This window comes from Protopterus annectens, chromosome 1.part2, assembly GCF_019279795.1.
Source record: "Protopterus annectens isolate FY-2018-M chromosome 1.part2, PAN1.0, whole genome shotgun sequence".
Classification (NCBI taxonomy): domain Eukaryota; kingdom Metazoa; phylum Chordata; order Ceratodontiformes; family Protopteridae; genus Protopterus; species Protopterus annectens.
The window spans coordinates 482,686,372-482,708,065 of NC_056727.1; the positions used below are offsets into that span (position 1 = coordinate 482,686,372).

At 41.9% G+C, this 21,694-nt stretch overlaps 1 protein-coding gene across 1 annotated transcript in view; it reads left to right on the forward strand.

The window, feature by feature from the left end:
- Window positions 1–21,694, forward strand: part of XRN2 (5'-3' exoribonuclease 2) — a 2,388,435-nt gene that overhangs the window by 1,574,495 nt on the left and 792,246 nt on the right. Inside the window, exon 21 of the mRNA XM_044057168.1 lies at window positions 14,099–14,182. Coding sequence (XP_043913103.1) covers window positions 14,099–14,182 — 84 coding nt within the window. The remainder of the gene's footprint in view (window positions 1–14,098; window positions 14,183–21,694) is intronic.

Here is a 21,694-nt window from a genome sequence, read left to right on the forward strand (position 1 = left end):
CCTGGCATTTTAAGTAGGCTCTATGGTGGATTTCAGTCGCTCTGTTTCCTCTAGTGAGGTTTTATATGCGAATCCTGCAGTGGTTACTAGTAACCCAATCGTTTCTGATACACTAACCATTTTCTCATCTAGTCTTTATTACCAACCATTGCAAACAAGACCTCAAATGCTGGCTTCACTCCGACCAGATTCTCTACGGCTGCCCATTCACCCTAACTCAGCCCCAAGCCATAGTGACCGCGGATGCTTCCCAGATGGAGCGTGGTGGTTGGGGGGGGGTGTATTATCTGGGAAAGGCAATCCAAGGCACTTGGTCCCAACTGGAGGCCATTTTGCACCTCAGTGCTCTGAAAATGAGGGCAGTTCTGTTAGCGTTGCAAGAATTCCAAGATGCCCTCCCTCTAAGGAGAGTCGCAATTCAGGCGGTCAACATGTCGGTAGTCTGGTACATCAACAAACAAGGAGGAAGCAAATCTTACCCTCTCTGTCAAGAAGCACTCATTTTGGCAATGGGTGATTTTCTTCCAACTGCTTTCTGATAGCAACACACATTCCAGGAATTTCCAGTGTGATAGCGGACAAATTGAGCAGAACTTTTCTCATGCCTCACTGGTGGTCTCTGAATCCTGTAGTGGTGGACAGGACTTTTCGCCATTGGGGCCAACTTTGCTTATGATCTATTTGCTTCTCCCCTGAACAAGTACAGAAGTTACTTTGCCCTTTTCCCTCCTCCAAGGGAGTCGCCCAGGGACATTCATCTCCACATCTGGCCTCCTGGTCTGTTATATGCCTTTCCCTTGACTCCTCTCGCATCACAATTCCTAAAGAAAGCCAAAAGGATGGAGAATTCAGTAATCCTCATTGCCCCCTTCTGGCTTTGACACATCTAGTTTCCCTTCCTCTGGCCTTATCTAATACAGAAACAATGTTTTTTGGATCCAGGTCCAGATCTGCTAACTCACCCAGAGGGCATGGTTCATCCGAATCTCCAACATCTCAAGCTCACTGCATGATTTCTCCAATTCCCATGGTTATCAGGCATCCTTTCCTTTCTTCCCTTGTCCAACGTGTTATTGCTCATCCCAGTCTACTATAGAGTTTTTAAGGCAAATGGGAAAAATTTAACAGATGAGCCTTGAATAAAGGATTGGACCCTTATGCCAGCCCCATTGGTGATGATCTGAACTTTCTAAACACACTTTCAATCTGGTTCCTCTGCATCTACGATAAGTCCAACTGACAGCGATTTCAAATTTACACTCCGGCTGTAATGTTTCTCCATTAATGTCCCACAAGCTTTGTAAAGTTTTCTTGAAGGGACTCTTGCTACTAAAATCCCCATTTAAGGATCCAACTTCCCCATGGGATCCAACCACTGTTCTTCAAGCTCTTACCAAGACCCCACCTTCGAACCATCATTCTCTTGTGATTGAAGTATTTACCTTGGAAGGCATTATTTTTGGTGGCTATTACTTCAGCAAGAAGAGTTTCCGAATTGTAGGCCATGTCATTCAAATCGCCCTACCTAATTTTTCATAAAGCTAGAGCTGTAGTGAGAACAAGTCCATCCATTTTACTGAAAGTAGTCTCCAAATCCAACATTAGTCGGTCACTGCAATTACCAGTCTCTTTCCCTAATTTTTCTAACAAAGTGGAATATGCCCTTCATTTGCTAGATGTGCACAGACTATTTTACATTCACAAAACAAAACAATTTAGAAAATCGGATCAGATATTTGTAGCATTCCCTTCCTTTCGTATGGGCAATCCAGTTGCTAAGTTTACTTTAACGAAGTGGCTTAGAGACTGCATCACATTCGTCTATAATTCTGAAGGACTTAAACTTTCCAAACCAGTTAAAGCCCATTCAACAAAAGCTGTGGCAACATCAGCGGTTTTTCATGCCAGAGCTTCTCTGGATGACATCTGTGCAGCAGCCACATGGTCTTCTCATCATGCCTTTATCACTTATTACAAATTAGATCAGGTCTCGAGTGGTTGAGCATCCTTTGTCTCTGTGGTGCTTAGGAGTTTTCTATCATGAGACCTTCCAAGGCTAAAGTAGCTAGGGATTCTGTCCCACTGTCAAGGATTGGGTGAAGATTAGCGACATCAGATGATGAAGTTATGCCTTAACATAACGTTCCATCTGTGTTGTTGATCTTCACCAGTCCTTGACATCCTAATCCACCTTCCCCCATCCTCCGACTTAGTAGATTGGATTAGCCCTAACCTAGTTTTACAATAAAGGGCTCATATATGGCCTCTTCTCTCTATCTATAGTGAACCATAATTTAGTTCTATACACTATTTGGCAAACTCAGTCTGGGGTAATCTGTGCGGAGCATTATGGGTAGTGTATGGCTCAAGAGTTGGTAGAGCGCGAGCTGGAAGATGTGGCCGAGTCTGTTCGGAACCGAACCACTGTCAATGATTGGTGAAGATCAGTATCACAGATGGAATGTTACGGTAAGACAACTTTTTTTTTATTTTTATTTCCTACTTTATTAGCCCCTCCCTTCAATTTTGCAGTCCTAGCCCATGGCTTCATACAGATTTGTCATGCCTTATAAATACAGCTGCTCATATTTTTAGGATGGTATTTTTACTTCAGGAAGTATCAGTGTAAACGACACTTTAAAGCACTCTTGTTGGTGCAGTATGTAGCATTAAAATGAAACCTTGTCTGATTTATCTAATAAAATCCGAAACAAATCTGGTAGATGAGGATGATCTTGTGCTTGAGCAGTCACAGGAGAAAAGTTGTTCAGCTGTGGTTATCTGAAATACTAGACAGTTTTTTTAGTAAATTGTTCATTTAAGAAGGTCTGTCTGTATAACCATTTATTTACTGGATAACCATTAATCATGAAAATGTAATACTTGGAGATAGACTCACAACTCAGAAATTCCATTACCCTTGAATCTATAAACTTGTATAATTTCAGACAATTGACCACACATGCTGGAAGCAATAAAACTTCAGGGAAACTCTCAATATTAGACTGGATTCTAACAAACAAATCATGCAAACTGACAAAAGTCTGCTACCTGTCAGATAACACAAATGACCACATATCAGCATATGCCATTAGAACTTGCCATAACCTAGATAAACAGTTGTAATAAGACAAAATGAAACCAATTTCTGCAAAGATATTTTCACTCAAACGCAACAATATAATTGGAATGTACTTAAAACAATGCCACTAGTTACTGCTGTAGAGTAACATATTCTTGCAGACCTTCAACAATAATGCATGAATACATAGTGAGAGTAAAGTCCAACCCCACACCATGACAAGATAGCATGATAAAAGTTATAAAGCCTGGAAAAATTGCTATTAAAAATAGAACTCAAAATGCCTTCCAGCAATTTAGACATCTTAGAAATGTTCCAAAACTCCCTATCAAAAAGGATAAGCAAACATGATAGACCAACCTACAAGACAAACATAGACAACACACAACTTTTTTGCTAATCACTAAACTACTCCACTCTTTCAAGATCACCACTCCCTCTCCAAAAGCAGACAGTATAGTAGACTCTATCCCACACACTACACTGTTTCATTCCTAGTTTATACAGTCAGCATCTTTCTTGGACAGTAATACAACTGCACCCCCAACCGCCCGCTGTCCAGTTCAAACCACCCATAGCTCTTCAGTTTAGTTCACTTTCACTTCCTACCTCACGGGTAATGAAGTTGCTCCATCATCTAAAAACTACTTTACCTGTAGAGCAACTACTATCAGACTACCTAATGACTGCAGTGGTCATAGCCTTCCCTGTGTCCATACTAATTAATAAGTCTATAGCATAGATACATCACCTCATTGTGGAAACAAATCATACCACTGCACAAAGGTGGCACATCTACAGAAGTTAATTGCAGACCAGTAGCGATTCTCTCTCCCCCTCTCCAAAATATTAGAGAAAAGTATCCACATGCAGCCGATAAAATACCTAGCCTCAAATAACCTGTTTTCGGTAACACAACTTTAGGATACAGCACAGCAGTACTGCATTTTCCCAATATAGTAAACCAACATAGAAACAATGGTCTGCTTGTGTCCATAATGTTAAGACTTGTCTAAGGTATTTGCTACTGTCTTGCACCAGAAACTGCTCATTTGACTCTGCTCTGTAGGACTTTCACAATACTGTCTGGAAGGCAGCAAGATGTTAAGTATCAACAAACCTACTCATCTTTTCAACCGGTTACTACAGCTGTCCCTCAGCTCTATTCTGGGCCTTTTCCTATGGACTTCCACACCCCCACTCACCATGCTAGTTTACTTCTATATGCAGACTCAACATTTAATGTGTGAGGCCTCAAAAATAAATAAGCTCCAAGCCATTATCCAAAAATCACTCTTCTGTAGAAACCTGGCTCATACAATGAAACCTGCTACTCAACCCCAGCAAAACTAAGTTAATGCTTTATACTTAAGTTGCCAGAATCAAAAACAATCTTTTACCATAAAGTCAGCAAATACTATAATTGAAACTGTCACTCACAGTAAACTTTTAGGCATTATAATAGTGTCAGATAATGACCAGCGTATACTTCACACCATTAAATCTACACACCAGAAACAAGGTTGCCTTTATAGGATCAATGGATTCCTTACAGATACTGCAAGAAAAACACCAGCCACCACCTCTGTATTGCCAACTCTTATACTCCGCTCTTACCGTAATAAACTTAAACACTCTAAACTTGCTTCCTGCTACAATAAAATAGCAAAATTTCCCAGCGATCTCCCTTATATGACCCACCATTTTCCTAGCTTAAAGTAATCAAACTGGCTTGAATTGCACAACTACCCAGCATGTTCACAACGAACTACAGTACACTCATTCTTCATTCAGAAAATTGCCCTGCACTACTAAACTTATTACTGTCCTACTGTAGAGCCAAGGTACCTCAACTCTAGTAACAAATTCGTATTAAGGCAAATGTTGCAGGAGACTCATTCTACTCTTAATACATTGCTAAACTCTGGAATAGTATCCCCCACATACACAAAACTTTCCTACAAACTCAGTACAGTAAACTCGCAGTTAACAGGAGCTGAAGCAACCAAAAAAAAAAGAAATATAGAACATTTTTCATGTTTTGCACTCTTTGCACCCCCCCCCCCTTCAGAAACATACCTTACATTTTTAGAGTTGGTTAAAAGGAAGATGGGAATACATTCCCTCTCCCCAGCCTAAGAACAAGTCAAACCAGAGGGTACAGTATTAGTCGGGCCTATTTTTATTAGTAACTATCAAGCAACCAAAAACTAGAGTTATCCAGCATCTACCAATCCCCATGGGTGCCTGTTAACCGAGAGTTTACTGTAGTTTTAAACCACTGCTTAAACATAATCTTAACCAGTCTTGGTCCTGCACATGCTCATCACAATGGTAAGACTTTGTGTTCACCATACAATACTGTCCAAATACTCTTTTTAAACAGAATACTCTCAACATCTCACTGAAATGACAAAACAGTTTTTATACATATTGCAAAAAATAACCAACATCAGGCAAAGTTCCAGGTTCATGGACAGTCTTTTAGTATACATTCAAGCGCTTTCACCAAATGCTTCTTCAGGTGTTACAATAAGGCACCATAGTTAAGTATTAAATCTCAAATCACATGACATTCAAATTCCAGTTTAAAAGGTACAAATCCAAAATTCATTCAAAGAAACATATTAAAGTATATAAAATATATATGTGTATATAGAAAAATACATCATTCTAAAGGCAAGCACTCATAAATTTTATCACAAAAACAGCATAAGACACGTGCGTGTGTGTATATGTATGTATATATATCTTTTAAAAATGTATGTAAACAATAATATACATGTCAGATCATGAAGGTAACCTCTATAATAAGCCACTCAATTCCTTCATAGTGATCTGGCTTTCAAAGCAGGTCACAGTGGTATACAATCATTCAAACTATGTCCTGCATTCGCTCTCAGTCTAATAATCCACTGGGCTTCCATTTCTTATGTTTTTAATCTCATATCCCCTCCTCTTTTATTCCCATATTTCATTCCTATGACTGAAAACCCAAACCTATGCGTACTGTCTGTATTGGCAACTTGCTTCGCTAATGCATTAAACATGCTTTTCTTGCCGTTATATAAATATGATCCCTAATCCTATCTTTTAGCATCCTGTCAGTCTTTGACATAAAATTTGATGCATACCCTGCGTACAGCTAAATATATCACGTGCATACTTGTGAAAGTGGCCTTGATCTTTAAAATCAAACTGTTCCCCTGTATCTGGATGCAAAAAAGGTGGGATTGATATTTATATATGGGCAAAATGAACACTTCCTACAAGGAGTGGTTACTCCTTGTATAATATATCTATTCGTATCCCTTGCACCACAAAGGCGTCTCTTCAGGGATCTTTTGTTTCTAAAGATAAACTGAGATGTTGAATCTAGATATTTACTGACCTGCTTATAGGTCATTAAAATGTTCCAGTTTCTTCTAATAATACTAGTATACTGATTAATATTCCTTGAATAACTGAATATCCTTAGATTATTATTGAGCCCCCTTTCCAACTTGTGACTTCTGTCATCCTATTTTCATTCTGCGAAATAAGGTTTAGCTCTAGTATTTGTCATATTCACCACATTCTCTATGCTCTTCTCCATCACATCTACATTATACCCTCTATGTATTTAACTCAGTAATAGTGGATGTTCTTCGTGTTTCACTGTTGCAGTCATATTTGGGTAATCTGCTGGCAGGTTGCCCTCAGTCTGCCTGAATTCCAAAGTCTTGGGTCATGCGTCGGTTGCTGTCTTCCATGACGTCAGGTGTATAAAACATGCAGCCGACACCAATTTCTTTAGTCTTTCTTGCCGCGCGGTGCCCGAAGCAGAAGCATTTCGCAAGTGCCGGTCAGCAGACTACTGAAATATTAGAGTTTGAGTTTCAGAACCGAAGTCTTCACTAAAGCTAAGTACCCCGTTGGGGAAACTTTTTCTTTCTTTCCACTGATGTCAGAAAAAATTAATAGTTGTATTACTTGTGGGAAGCAAATACCTCATAAGGATTTCCATTTGTACTGTATTCCTTGCCTAGGCCCTGATCACAACATGCCTGGCTGTTGGTTTTGTGCTAGATTTAACCAATGCACTATTAAACGTCTGTATATTTTTGCATCTAAGTATTTTGAAAACAGATTTAACTACCCAGAAATGTTGCCTGATAGCAATCAGACTACCGGAATACATAAAAAAAACGCAAAGAAAAGGACAGAGAAAGGCAGTTGAGATCCAAAACAGACGAAGCTTCTCCTAAGCCAGTCGCTGGTTTGCCGGTACTCAGTGAGGCACTTTCGCAGCCCCTGATACCTGTTACCTTTGAGTCGCAGGCCTCTACCGACACCCATGTGGAGTCCGGCATCCCGCAAGATACTAAAGGTATTGTACCGATGGATGGCTCTCCCTCTGATTGGTCCGGAGCTGTTGAACAGGCAACGGCTTCTTGAGTGTATATTCAGACCTCAACATTTATATATCAAACCGAAAGCTGCAAAACCAAAGGCAAAGACATCTAAAACTAAAAAAAAGACGCCTGAGCCACTTGCACAGGCCTCTATGCCTAAAAAACAGATGATCAAAATGGCTGAAGACATCATTACCTTGATCAGGGGTTCCCATCCCCCTCCAGATAAGACACTGACTATGAATCTTCAGATCAGGTTTCTATTTCTTCTGATTCCTCTTCTGATCAGGAATTATTTACCTCCCTATGAGGATTCTGATGCTGAGAAGTCTATTCCATCTGCATCTCCTCCTGAGGATTATTCATTTGGTGAAACCTTGCATACTTTGAGGGAGCATTCACTGGGAGAGTGAAGACTTCTCAGAATCAAAAAAGAGGCTCAGATTTTTCCTCCTCCCTCAGCACAAGCCTTTAGCCACATTCCCCCTGTTTTAGACATTGTGGATGCGTTTTCGGAGTTAAGCCTGACCCCTGACTCCTTACCTCCGGCTCCCAGTGAGCCTGACAGATATTACAGGATCCCTGACTCTCCTAAATTTGTATTTAGAAACCCTGCAGCTGATCCTGAAACTATTTCACAGGGTCCAAAGGGAGTTAAGGCCTCAACAGCAAAAAACCCTACCCCCTCCGACAGAGATTCAAGGGCACTGGACAGATGGGGAAAAAGGTTTATACATCTGCAACCTTGGCAATCAGGGCCTTAAACTGTCAATTTCATATGCCTAAGTACCAACAACATGTTATGGGATTGCTGAAACAGAAAATGATGATTTCAGAATGTGCAGAAAATGAGGAATTGCAGGAATTATTGCATGTAGCTGAACAAGTTGGAAAGCTTACTTTGCAATGCGGTTTTGATTCTTTAGAGGCCTCCTGCAGAGCCGCAGTTACTGGATCTGTGATTAGGAGGCATGCCTGGTCAAAGGAACAGAATTTGCCTGATCAGGTTAAAGCTAAATTGCTAGATGCACCTTTACAGCATGATTCTCTGGTATTAAGGCAGAAGAGGTTTTAAAGAAAATGGAAGACAAAGCTAAGTCAATGCAAACGGTTAAAGATTTCTTACAAGTGCAGCCACCTAGATTCAATAGACACTGGCCTACAAAAAATTGGTCCTTTCCTGCGTCAGAGCTCAATGGGGCAAATCCAGACGCCCTAAGGGTTCCAGGTACCAGGCTCAAGACTCATACAGGTCGAAGCAATGGGGGCACATCCACCTCCAAATCTGGAGGAGATGAAGTGCAAACCTACAGAAAGCGATCCCAATGACTTCCCTCTGCCTACACCAAGCATTTACAGGTTCATAGGTTCATAGATTAGTACTAGGCTAACTCGCCTTGTGAGCCATTTTAAGCCTAGCCAATTATCACTTGTGAGACTCAAACCCTGCACCTTGTGTATATAAGGCAAACACTTTAACCGTTAGGCCACCCTCCCACCCCTTATCTTTTGGCAGCACCCCTAGGGGGAAAATTAGCACTTTATGCTCAAAATTGGCAGTTAATAACCCAGGACAAGTGGGTACTAAACATCGTATCACAGGGATACAGATTCCATTTGCACACTGTGCCAATGACAAATGGTTGGCTAGATCTGCCAAAAAACCAATGGGCAGAGGCACAGAAACAGTTACGTCTCTCATGGATATGGAGGCCATCCAGACAGTACCAGAACAGGAAAAAGGACAAGGTTTTTACTTGACTGTTCTTGGTACCCAAAAATAAGGCCTGGCGGCCAATACTGGATTTATTGATTTTGAACACATACCTGGACATTCCAAAATTCAAAATGCTCACTTTGCAACAGCTTCTGCCCATGCTGGGCAAGAATGCTTGACTGGTGACTTTAGACCTAAGAGGCATACCTGCATGTCCCAATAAGACAGTCGTGCAGAAGATAACTCAGATTCAAGGCTTGCTTAATGCATTACCAATTCTCTGCACTGCCCTTTGGCTTATCTACTGCACCCAGGGTCTTTACAAAGTGCCTGGCACCAGTAATTGCATTTTGCAGACAAAGTATTCAAATATATCCTTACTTGGATGACTGTCTCATTCAAGCAGAGAGCAAGGACACTCTTCTACGACACCTGGCGTTTGTGAAAAGGCTTCTAACAATGCCTAGGATACACAATAAACAAAGAAATCACAACTGGGTACCCTCTCAAAAGATAACATTCCTGGGTGCAAGCTTGAATACAACTGCCCAGATGGCTTACTTCACACCAGACAAACAAAGGTAACTGACTACTTGCTTCAAACTGATGGCAACAAAAATCCAGTCTTCTGCAAGACATATTCTGCAGGCTCTGGGCTTCATGGCATCCTACTAATTCCGTATGCAAGACTGCATATGAGGAATCTTCAGTGGTACCTAAAAAGTTTAGGGAGTCAACATTCACACAGTCTGGAAACAATGATTCCTCTCAATCCCTGCCTGCAACAGGAGTTTCTATGGTGGGCAAAGGCCTGTCGCCAAAAATGGGACGGCCCTTCACTCTACCCCCTGCCAGCCAAACCTTAACAATAGACCCATCAGATTATGCCCTGGGGCCCACATGGCAGGAAGATGCATTCAGGGCATATGGGCACCAAATCAAATACATCTACATATCAACCAGAAAGATGCTAGCTGTTCAAAATACCCCAACAGCCTTCAAGGACTTATTTCATGCAGGACAACTACTGATAGACTGACAGCACCACAGTCATGTGGTATATAAACAAGCAAGGGGGCCACACACTCATACCCCCTTTGCAGATTAGCCATGGCACTGTGGGACATTGACCTACCAAATACATCTTCAAGCTCCATTCCTGCCAAGAAAGCAAAACACTCTGGCAGACTATTTAAGCAGAAACCTTATGGATCCTCACAGGTGGAAACTAATTCCACAAGTCTTCAGCATGATAGAGAAATGGGGGAGCCCAGGCATAGATCTATTTTCCTCTCCTCAAAATTAACTGAAAAGATTCTGCACAAGGACTTATCACAGACTAGCATCGAAAGTGGACGCCCTATCCTTCATTTGGAAAAACTTATCAGTTTACGCCTTTCCTCCTCTGCCTCTTCTACCCAAGGTCCTCCTAAAAGTCAGACAAGAGCAGCCAAAGACATTAATTTCCTCGGACTGGCCCCGCCAGTACTGGTACCCAATCCTAAGGAATTTGTCTCAATACCCAGCTTGGACCTTGCCTCAAAAAACACAACTACTGTCCCAGCAAAACAATCTGATCCTGCGCAATCAGCTACAGACTCTGAACCTGGCAGCATGGCTAATCCTGTAATCATACAAACAACACCTCTCAGTAAAGCTGTGATGGATGTCATTTTGGAAGCCAGAAGGCCTAGTACTAGAAAATCTTATGCTGACAAATGGAAGAGATTCTGTGCTTGGAATCGAGCGCAAGGAACTGATACAGCAGAACCACATATTCCTCAGATATTACAATACTTAACTGAAATGCTTGACAAAGGCCTATCTCTGTCATCGATCAAAATCCATGCCTCTGCCATTTCGGCTCATTACAGTAGAGCCACCAATCTTTTCTCATCCTTTACTAAAGCAGTATCTTAGAGAAGCCAAAAATTTAAGGCCTCCTAGAAGATCACCTTTATTTGCATGGGACCTCAATTTTGTTGGAAAAGCTCACCCTGCCTCCATTTGAACCAGCTGCTACTGCTGATATAAAGTTCTCATCATGGAAGTCAGCTCTGCTACTAGCAATTACTTCAGCAAGAAGAGTTTCAGAGCTACAGTCCCTCATGGCTGTAGAGCCTTTTATCATATTTTACCCAGACAGGGTGTCTCTGAGGACAAATCCTACTTTTATGCCTAAGGTCGTTTCCAGTGTGGCTCTTAACCAAACAATTCATCTGCCAACTTTTTATCCAAATCATCAGAACAAAGGAGAGAGCATTCTGCATTCCTTGGATGTGCACAGCTAAGATTCTACTTGAGCAGGACTAAAGTTCTAAGAAAAACTGAGCAGTTACTAGTGTCATATGCTGCAGGATCAGAAGGAAGGGCTATTTTGAAGCAGACAGTTTCAAAGTGGATAAGCCATTGCATCAGTTTCTGCTATTTACACCATGGCAAACCTGTGCCCAAGGGCATTAGGTCTCACTCCACCAGGGCTGCAGCTACTTCAGCAGCCTTTCTCAGAGGAGTACCAACCAAGGGCATTCTAGAGGCTGCTACTTGGAGTTATGTTCACACCTTTACAAAGCATTACCATTTGCCTCTCTAAGTCCAGGGCAGGCTTTGCCACTGTAGTGCTGCAGGGCCTTATAGCCTCACCTAATGCTGTTTAGCTCCAGCCTCCCAACCATAGCTTTGGGATTCTACCCAAATGGAATGACTGCAACAGTGAAACACGAAGAACATAGTACAGTTGTGTACACTTACCATAAATGTAGATGTTCGAGTATTTTCACTGTTGCAGTCCAGGTTACCCTCCCGCCATCCCCCTGTCATTCTACAGTTTATCTTTCCTTCTCTGTCTTCTACAACCTATGTGGTGTATTTGCTTGTAGATGAAGGTGAAGTTTATATTGATGCATGTATATATGTATATTATTATAATATTGCTACCTTTTTGGGGGCACCTGACATCGGGGGCAAGAAAAACTAAAGAAAATGGAGTCTGCTGCATGTTTTATACCCCTGACAACCTGACGTCATGGAAGAGAAGATGGCAACCGACACCGGACCCAAGATTTTGGAATTCAGGCCAACTGAGGGCAACCTGCCAGCAGATTACCCAAATGTAATGACTGCAACAGTGAATACACTCTTAACATCTACATTTGTGGTAAGTGTACACAGCTGTACTTATTAAGCTGTTTTTGAAATTCCTGCTCACTCACATTAAACCTCAAGGCTCTCTCAAATTTATTTTGCACCACATTTCTAAAAATGTACTGTGGATGCATGCTTCCTCTACTAAGCAGATTAACCCTACAATCTTTCCTGTGGAGCCTAGTCCCAAGTACGTTCCTATCATCCCTGTAAATGGTCGCATCCAAGAAGTCAACATTCGTATGCTGCCAATTCAGTGTAAATGTCTAAAAAGACTGGATCTATTCAAGAATTCAACAAAATTCATCGGTCTCAAGGGTACTATCCCATAATACAAAAAGGTACTCTTCAAATCTTCAAAAAAACATAACTTGTTTATTAAAGGGGCCTCCTACAAGGTCCTCACTCTCCCAAGTGGCCATCACTGCATTCGCGTAGCTGTTGGCACACGAGGTGCCCATCACTACACCATTAATTTGCCAGTGTATGGATTTTCTGAACATAAACGCATTATTCTCTAGAACCAAGTGCAGTAGTTCCCCTCATTTGTATTGTCTTAATACCACCACTACCCATAACCGATTCCATATACTTGATAAAATCTGTCCCCAAATCATTGGGAGTTGTGGTGAATAATGAGACCACATCGAGTGACCAATAGCACTTGATCCCCCAGTGTATTCTCCATAGTAAAAGCTTACAGATCCCTAAGGAAATGTTTTGTATCTCTCAATGTATACTTAGATTTATCTAACAGGGATCTCAAATTCTTTTCAATATAAATCGATATGGGCTCAGTGCACCAGTTGGCCCCAGCCACTATTGGTCTCATCGGGGGATTTTTGTTATCCTTGTGCACTTTCGGCAGTCCCGGAGTTATGGATTTAGAGAGGTGAAGTACCATAAAGTACTGACTTAAGTCGACCTCTATAATAGCACAATTTAACCTCTTAATTTCAGACCCTACCTTCATGATCATTTCATTAACTTTTTTTCATGTAATCAAAATGTACAAATCCTTATAACTCAACATTGAATGCATACTGTAGTCATACTTGTCCCTAAAACCACTATCTGGCCCCCCTTATCGGCTGGCCGAACCATAATCAAAGTATTTCTCTCTAAATCGCAAAGTGCAACATATTGTGCTTTCGTCAAATTAAAATGCTTAGGTTCCTGTCTATTAAAGTGCTGTTTATAGTGCAAGTCATACACATCATTAATATACATTTGTTCAAAAGCTTGAACCAAAGGATTCATTTTAGGGATAAAAGCACTCTGTTTCGTAAAATTCTGACTAACATTGGCATTGTCACAACCGAAAGTTAGTTTAAGCATCAGATTACGAGTAAACTGTTTTATGTCCAAAACCATTTCAGACCAATCTGATTCAGTGCTAGGTGTAAAAGAAGGCTTTTTAAATTTTATACATAACTGCTGCCTGTGCAATCCACTAAGTTCCTTGTCGTTTAACTTCCAACTGTGTAAAATTTTGGAATGTATAAATGTAACTGCTGCTTATGTATAAATGTAAATAGAAATGCAATTACTCTTTAACTGGAACTTGGTATAATACATTTTAAGTAAATAGAGCTTTTCTCCCTGTGCTTCTGCAGAAAATGGGTATTACTCAGTTGGACTTTCCCAGTAAACAAATATAAGTTTTTTAAAACTGCTTTTGAGTGTTTTCTAGACTACTACTAGAACTGTTTATTTGCTTAGACCATTTTTAATTATCTTTGATGGCGTTTTGTTTTCTAGGTGTTGCCTTGTTACCATTTGTTGATGAACGCAGACTGCGAGCTGCTCTAGCAGATGTATACCCTGACCTCACTTCTGATGAGTGTAAGTATTCTGTTTTTCTGTTTTGACTGGTTTGATATTTTCTGTACTTTTGTTGTGGTTACCTTCTATGCTTTTTTCTGCAGGGGGTTTTGTTCCTGTTTTTTTTTTTTTTTGTTTTTTTCCATGTATGTGCACACAAGATAAAAGGTTTAGTGATTTATAAATTGAGGTAATCCTTGTTAAGAGTTTTGTCTTTGAGCTATAGATTGTAGTTAATCTGAAAGCACCAGGAAGATGATGTGGAGCACAGAAACACCTTGAAAAATCTCAGAGACCCTTAATAAACTAGAGGGGATGTAGTCAATACAGTGGTTTAAAAACAGTGGAAAAAGTTAGTACTTGTAAGAGACAGAAGGATGTACTGTGGCCAGATTGTAGACCAGACTGTTAGTGTGGTTGGGGGGAGGCAGTACCAGTCCTTTCTCAAGCAGGTCCTGACTTTATTCCTGAACTCCAGGAGGATGTACTGAATGACAAAGAAATATGCCACACTTGTTTTATTAAGAGCAGAGCTTATACCCATACTGTGACAAATACTCGCTCACTCTCTCGCAAGCATGCATTCTCTCTCTCCCAATCGCATGCCTATTCTCTCTCACGCCTGCATATGCCCATTTTCTCTAGTTTGTTTCAGGCTCACATTCAGTCTCTCTATTCTCTTTTGTGCGTGTACATTCTCTTAATTCTGTCTCACGCACATTCTCTTTCTCGATTCTGTGTCTTGTGCACATTCTTTCTCGATTCTCTGTCTCTGGCGTGTGTATTCTCTCACTGCCTCGGGCGAGCACATTTTCTCTCTCCCCCCCTGTCTTGGGCGCGCGCCTCCTCTCAGGCACGCGGCTGTGCTCACTCTTCTGGGGCGCTCCCCGTCTGTCTGGGATACACACACACACGTCCCACTATAGAAAAACAGTATTTAACTTGGAGGTGTTGATGATTGATCTGATGTTGAAAGTTTTAATTGCATCACCTGTTAGGACTGATGTTAGCAGGTGTTTCATCAGTTCAGCTCATAAATTTTTCCAGATTACCCCAGTCCTCCTTTTCCCTGTATTCCCCAGGACTGAAGGGCCATTTATCCATATCTCTTAAGCTATTTGTTGGTAAGTTGCTTAATGGTCCCAGGCTACAGTTGCTCTTAAATTGTCTAATTTATTGTTAAATATGCTTCTTGGATCTATTTAGTTTTTCACTGGTCAAATCTTTCTAAATGTTTACTTTTTCTTGGCCCCTTTGCATTAAGGTTACATTACTTTTCCAACCCCATTTTCCCCTTCAGGTACTGTTTTCTTTAATGCAGTGTTTTACTGTATTTCATGCATTTAGAGAGTAGGAGTTTGGCCATATTTTGTTGGTGAATCACTGCCGTTTTTGGTTTAGTGGTTAACCACTGTTGGTGTTTGCTTTTCTCTTGCTATTTTGTTGCTAGGAGTTTTCATTGGAGGTATGGACAAAGGCAAGCGTTCTTGTGATTTAAGGAAGTCCTAATGTGGAATAAAGATTCCTCCTTAGGAGGAGCATTGGCACTTTTTTCAGAGGACTTGCACCATTTGCACCTCATTCAAATCCTTCAACATTGAATAATACAGGAAGTGCTTACAATTTAATCACAGACTTGCACTTTACATTATTTTATTATTTTTTATTTTTATTTAAATCTGTTGACCGGGAGTGTCCAACTGGACGTAGGTCCATTTTCAGCAGAGACCTGGGGAGAAAAGCTCCACAGTAAAATAAACACAGTAGTTACATTGGATTACTTAGCGGTTAACAATTTAACATAGCAATTACATACAGCATATTTACAGATGAAGAACATAGTACATCAGTAGACAACTAGAATCTTTATCTGTGAAGTACATAGACATTAATAAATGTTACAATGAGAAGTTCCTGCTGTATAATAAGTACTAGGCTTATGAGCATCTGAGCTTGCTATAATCAAGGTAGTTAGTGGAGTGGAAAGAAAGGTAGTGGTTGGATGGGGTGGATGATATTAGAGTGGGAGTTGCAAGGGCATAGCCAGCATGTTTTTAGGTGTGCTTTTAGTAAAGTTTTGAAGTGGGTGCATAATGGTACGGAGGTAATTGTGGGTGGGAGTGAGTTCCATAATTTGGCTATGGCGCAAGAGAATAGTACTTCACCAGCAAAGTTATTGGCTTTAGTGATCTGCAAGTGATTTTTTGTTGCTGGATCTTAGTGGTCTGGTGGTGCGATAGGGTTGGAGTAGGTTCTGGTGGTATGGGACATTTAGTGGATGGTTTAGTAGTTTGTGGGCGAGTGAGAGTTGATACCACTGAAGGAGGTGAGGGAGTTCAAGCCAGCCCAGTTCAAGTGAGAGACGGTGGTGACTACGGTAGGATGCCCCTGTGGCAAATTTGGCGATTTTTGTTGTAGCAGGTCTCTAGCTTGTTTAGGTCACATTGCCTTAGGTTGGTATATATTGGAGAGGCATAAAGTAGGGTGGAGATAAGGTGGGAATTTGCTATTGAAATCTTTGCTGCTTTGGTGAGGAATTGCTTATTTCTGTATAACGCTCCTAGTTTTTTGTGGACTTTTTTTATGGTCATGGATATGTGAATGTCAGATTTTAGTTTGTCTATTTCCACTCCTAGCAATTTGGTGCATTCAGTTTGGTATATAGTGTTGTCTTTTGCTGTGATAAAGTGAGAGTTGTTTTGAGTATGTTTGGTGGGTTGGAAGATGAGTAGTTTAGTTTTGTTTGGGTTGAGTAATTGGGCATCGGATAACCATGTTTCAACAGAGGAAAAGGCTTCCTGTGTGACTTTTTGCAGTTTTGGTAGGGACTGGGCTGAGCAGATGATGGTCGAGTCATCTGCGTATTGTATGAGTGTGCCATGTTTGGTGGCAGAGGCTAGATTATTGGTGTAAACAGAAGAGTTAGGGGTCCAAGGATGGATCCTTGGGGAACCCCTATGGAGACAGGTAGTTGGGGAGATGTGTCATTCTGCCATACAACGGATTGTTGGCGGTCAGACAGGTAACTCTGAAACCAGTTTGGTGACTGATTGTGAGAAGGATAGGTTATTGAGGACAGAGATGAGTTGTTTGTGTGGGACCATGTCAAATGCTTTAGATAGGTCTAGGAAAGTAGCAGAGGAGAGATAGCCATTGTTTTTATGCTGAAGGATAGTGTTAGTAAAGGAGAGTAAGGCAGTGGTGGTGCTATGGTTTGGTCGGAAACCATGCAGAGTACTGGAAAGGAGGTTGTTAGTAAGGAGGTAGTCTGAGACCTGAGAGTGTATGCATCTCTCTCGTATTTTGGAGTGTGGAGAGAGAATAGCTATGGGGCGATAATTGGTTAGTTCTGCGGAGGGTCCACCTTTTGTGGAGGGGGAATTATATATGATACTTTCCACAGTGTGGGAACGTAACTTTCTGACAGAGATCTGTTAATCAAGATGGATACTGGAGGCCAGAGCATCAGCTGCGATTTGTAGGTATTCACTTGGGAGGTTGTCTGCTGCTAATTTGGTGGGTTTAAGTTTAGTTAAGTTTTTTTTTATGTTGGAGGTAGGTACAGGAGAAAAAGAGAAGGCAGTGGGGAGATTACTAGTTGAAGGTGTGGGTTGGAGGGGAGGGGGGGTTGTGTTTAGCTAGTGATAGTATGGTTTGGGTGAAGTGTGTGTTGAATGAGGTAGCAATATTTTCTGAGTGAGGGATGTTAGTAGGAGGGGTACTGACTTTACCTGGGTGTAGGATGGAGTTTATGGAGGACCAAAATTGTTTGGGGCTGTGTTGTGAGGAGTCTAGGGCAGACTGGTAGTATTGGAATTTGTCCTGTTTTATTAGCTTTTTGACTATTGCGTAGTTCTAGGAATTTGTCTAGCTGAGGGGGTTTTGGTTTTGCGCCAGTGCTCCCAGGCTTTATCCCTGTTTTTCATTTCTGACTTAGTGGTTTTCTGTAGCCATGGGGAGGGTTGTGCTTTGGTTCTGGAAAATCTTATGGGGGCATGGTAATTAAGGATATTCAGGAAGGGTAGTATTAAAAAATTCAACTGCATCATCTAGACTGAGGTACTTTAGAGGTTGCCAGTTACATTCTTTTGAGGGATGAGATGAATGTGAGTGGGTTAAAGTACATGAAAGCTAGTGCTTCCCCTTTCTTTTCTGGTGCCCTCCTGTTCCATAAGAAAGCTGCTCTTAGATCAGACACTGCTGCTGCTGTTGCTAAAGAAATCTAGGGTATTGAAAAAACGTACTGATGTGCTGTTATCCTGTTGTCATAACTGTTTGTTATGGCTTTCCTAAAGATCACTCCTCACCCTTGAAGTGTTGGTTCAGTTGCTTTGGACTTTGTATAGTACTGATTTTAAGTTTCTGGTTCTCTAGATGAATTTTAAAGCCCTTGCTCAGGGGTAAGCTGACATCTGAGTTCTTAACACCTGACATCCCTTTACAGAAGTCAAAGAAACTTAAATTGGAGACTTCTGCTGTGGAGCTGGACCCGGATGTCTCCATTGTGTCGCTTGATACTTCAGACCATTTGGCTGCTTTTGCTACTGTTGCTGCTCACTCTGTTTTGATCATGTTGGAGGCCAATATGGAGCAGACAGCTCATACATCTATCACGTCCTACAAGTTGTCCACTTTGACCATGAAGGGGGGTTGTGGTTTGCTATATCGGAGGAGCCATTTGCCATATCCCCAAGTCTTGGTTATGGAAAACGTTTCCAGTACTTTGAGGTATCTTAGAGCTGCCGCATTTAGCAAGTACAGCTGTCTCATTTGTGAGGAAACATTCTAGACAAAGCTTCTCCTCAGTCTATTAGAGATCATAATCAGTTGGCAAAAGGGTTAAGGTCTTCTCTTCCCATGTACAAGGTTCGTTCCTGATCTCTGGACAGTGTCTGTATGGAGTTTGCATGTTCTCCATGTGTTTCTGTGGGGTTGCTCCCACCTCCAAAAAACACGCTGAGTGTTTAAATCTCAGACTTGCCAATTGAGCTGTGGGCAGCAGCACCGACTCTACATGGTGCCCTACAGGGGAAAGAGTTGTACAGACCAACCGCTTTGGGAATCTACTGTGGTGCGCAGTAGCCTCAAGGTAGGAGAACATGGATTAGTGACTGCACGCCGTGGCAGGGATAGCCAGTTGGTGTAAAATATGGCTCTAGGTGATTCAGTCAAGTTAACTGTTGTCAAACAGTCATGGGTTGTTACTGGTAATAACTGGGTTGAGGGCCTGGCCTACTGTGACCTACTACCTTCAGTCCAACCAGGGACCCATGTTAACAGTGGGAGGGTGGTATTTGTTGTTTTTGGCTAGGGTGTGCCTGCCATAAAGCCCAACAGCCCTTGGTCAGTAAGCTGCTGGCTGGCCAATGTCTATTTGGTCAGCCTGGGATAGCTTTGTTGAGCAGAAGCTGGACGTAAAACCAATGAACCTGCCAAACCTAAACGAAAAATTGCTACACCCAAGCATCCTCCTGTCAGTGAGCTTTGAAAGTGGATGATATGATGGCGTGGTGAAGGCTGGGCATCCTATGGATCAAGTAGACAAGAAGGGAAGGGCAGTGCAGCAGAGTCACATAGCTTGGGATCCAGAGTCTTCTACACAAGAGGAGGACAGGCTAGAAATGGTGTGGGAGTCCTGGTGAGAGTGGCTTCAGAAGACTGTGGGTTTTTTATCCGAATTAGTGACACTCATGGCAATCACTCGTGTAATGATAGGGCAGTATTTATAATCTCAGCCTATGCCCCACAGCAGGGTTGTGATAGTGAGGAAAAGACTCCATTCAGGCAGCAGTCACAGGACCTACTTGATAAAGCTGGACAGCACGAATTGGTGTTATGTGACTTTTGAATGCACATATTTGGACAAACCGAACAGGATATGAGGACTGCCTGACTTCACATGGGTGGGGCAATAGAAATAGAGCAGGATAGAGCTTTCTAGATTTCTCTGGCAATTGGCTTTGATAGTAGCAAGCACGTGGTTCAGAAAGACAGTCACAAGATCTGCTACAAGCGTGACCAACATGCAACTCTGGTAGACTTCCTCCTAGAAAGGAAAGGGCACTGGGATAGAATCAATGATTGCAGAGTAATCCCCAGTGAAACATGCCCGTAGCGTAAACCAGTGATCTGATGTAATTTACATTATTCCTTAAACCTGTGGGTTTCAGATCGACCTCTAATCCAAATTTGCCAGTTTCAAAAATGCTTAGGCTGCAGAGCTTGAGCTCCTCCCCTACCCATAATGCATCATTCCCCCCAATTACCTCAGATATTGTTTGCTGCTCTTAGGAGAAGCATAGTCACCCACTAGCATGACCTCCGTTGGAGATTTTTAGCTAAGTTGAATAACTTTTCTCTTGCTACCTTTCCTTATCTCCTACCCTTTGTTTCATATGCATATAAAAAAAACTCTTTTGTTAGATGAGCATCTGCTGCCATTCTCTTTTGCGGAAATGTTTTCTCTTTTTCTTTTCTACCTATTCTTGTAGAATGTCTGAGAAAATTTTGTTTTAAAAAGCCCACTACCTGTGGGCACAAGATTGCCTTATTTGATGCCCACAGGGAGTATGTGTATAGTCTTGGTACTGCTAATCTTGAATCCTCCTACTGCATTTGAGGCATTTCACCAGAGAGCTCTGGCCAACAAGAGAAATAAGCTCATTTTGAAGGGCCTTTTACTTCCTTTGGCTAAATCTGGTTCATAGGTAGGTACTAGGCTATCTGCCCGAAGGCATTTATAAGCCTAGCCAGAATGTGTGTGCTTTCGCCACCCCCTTAGATTAGTTCCCTGTGCCTCTGTCCAGCAGAGCCACTGTACTGATCCCCGGGGTAAACTTCTTTTCCCATCCACTCGTCAAGGTTTCTTTTGAAGAGTGTTAGCGAGGAGCTCTGCCTAACGTAGATTGGAATCTTGTTCCAAAGCATGGGAAGTCTCTGGGACAGGAATCTATCCCTCTAGCACATCCTATTTATTGTGGTGAGGTTTAGATCCCTAGAGTGTGTAGCTCGAGGGGATAAGGTTTTCTTTAGGTGGAGCATGTCCATCAATTCCGGATTGGACATGGCCTTGTATGTCAGGCAGAAATCACCTCTGAGTAGGCAGTATGCAACAGAGTACAGCTGGAGTTTCTTCAGTCGAGCTGCATAAGGCATCTGAGGCCAGTGATCCTCTTGGTGAGGTACATCTGTGGTCTTTCCAGTTGTTGCAGGTGTCTTGTAAGGTACATCCCAAATGGGGCGTTGTACTGAGACCCTTTTGGAGGATGTCTGTCAGCCGGTGAGTCAATTATAGCCCCTAGTTTGCAGTAGTCTGTGAACTTGGTCAGCCATAGTCCTCCTGTGCTTGCCTGTACCTCTGAGAAGTATATGCTGAACAGGAAGGGGTCCTAGGCCTGAGCCCTGGGGAATGCCACTTGTAACCGGTTTAGAGTCGGACTTAGCTCCCGCAACTCTCACCAACTGGCAACCTATCTTGTGACATAGGGGTTTATGTTCAGGCTGGTGAGCTTGCCCATAATACCAGAATGGGAA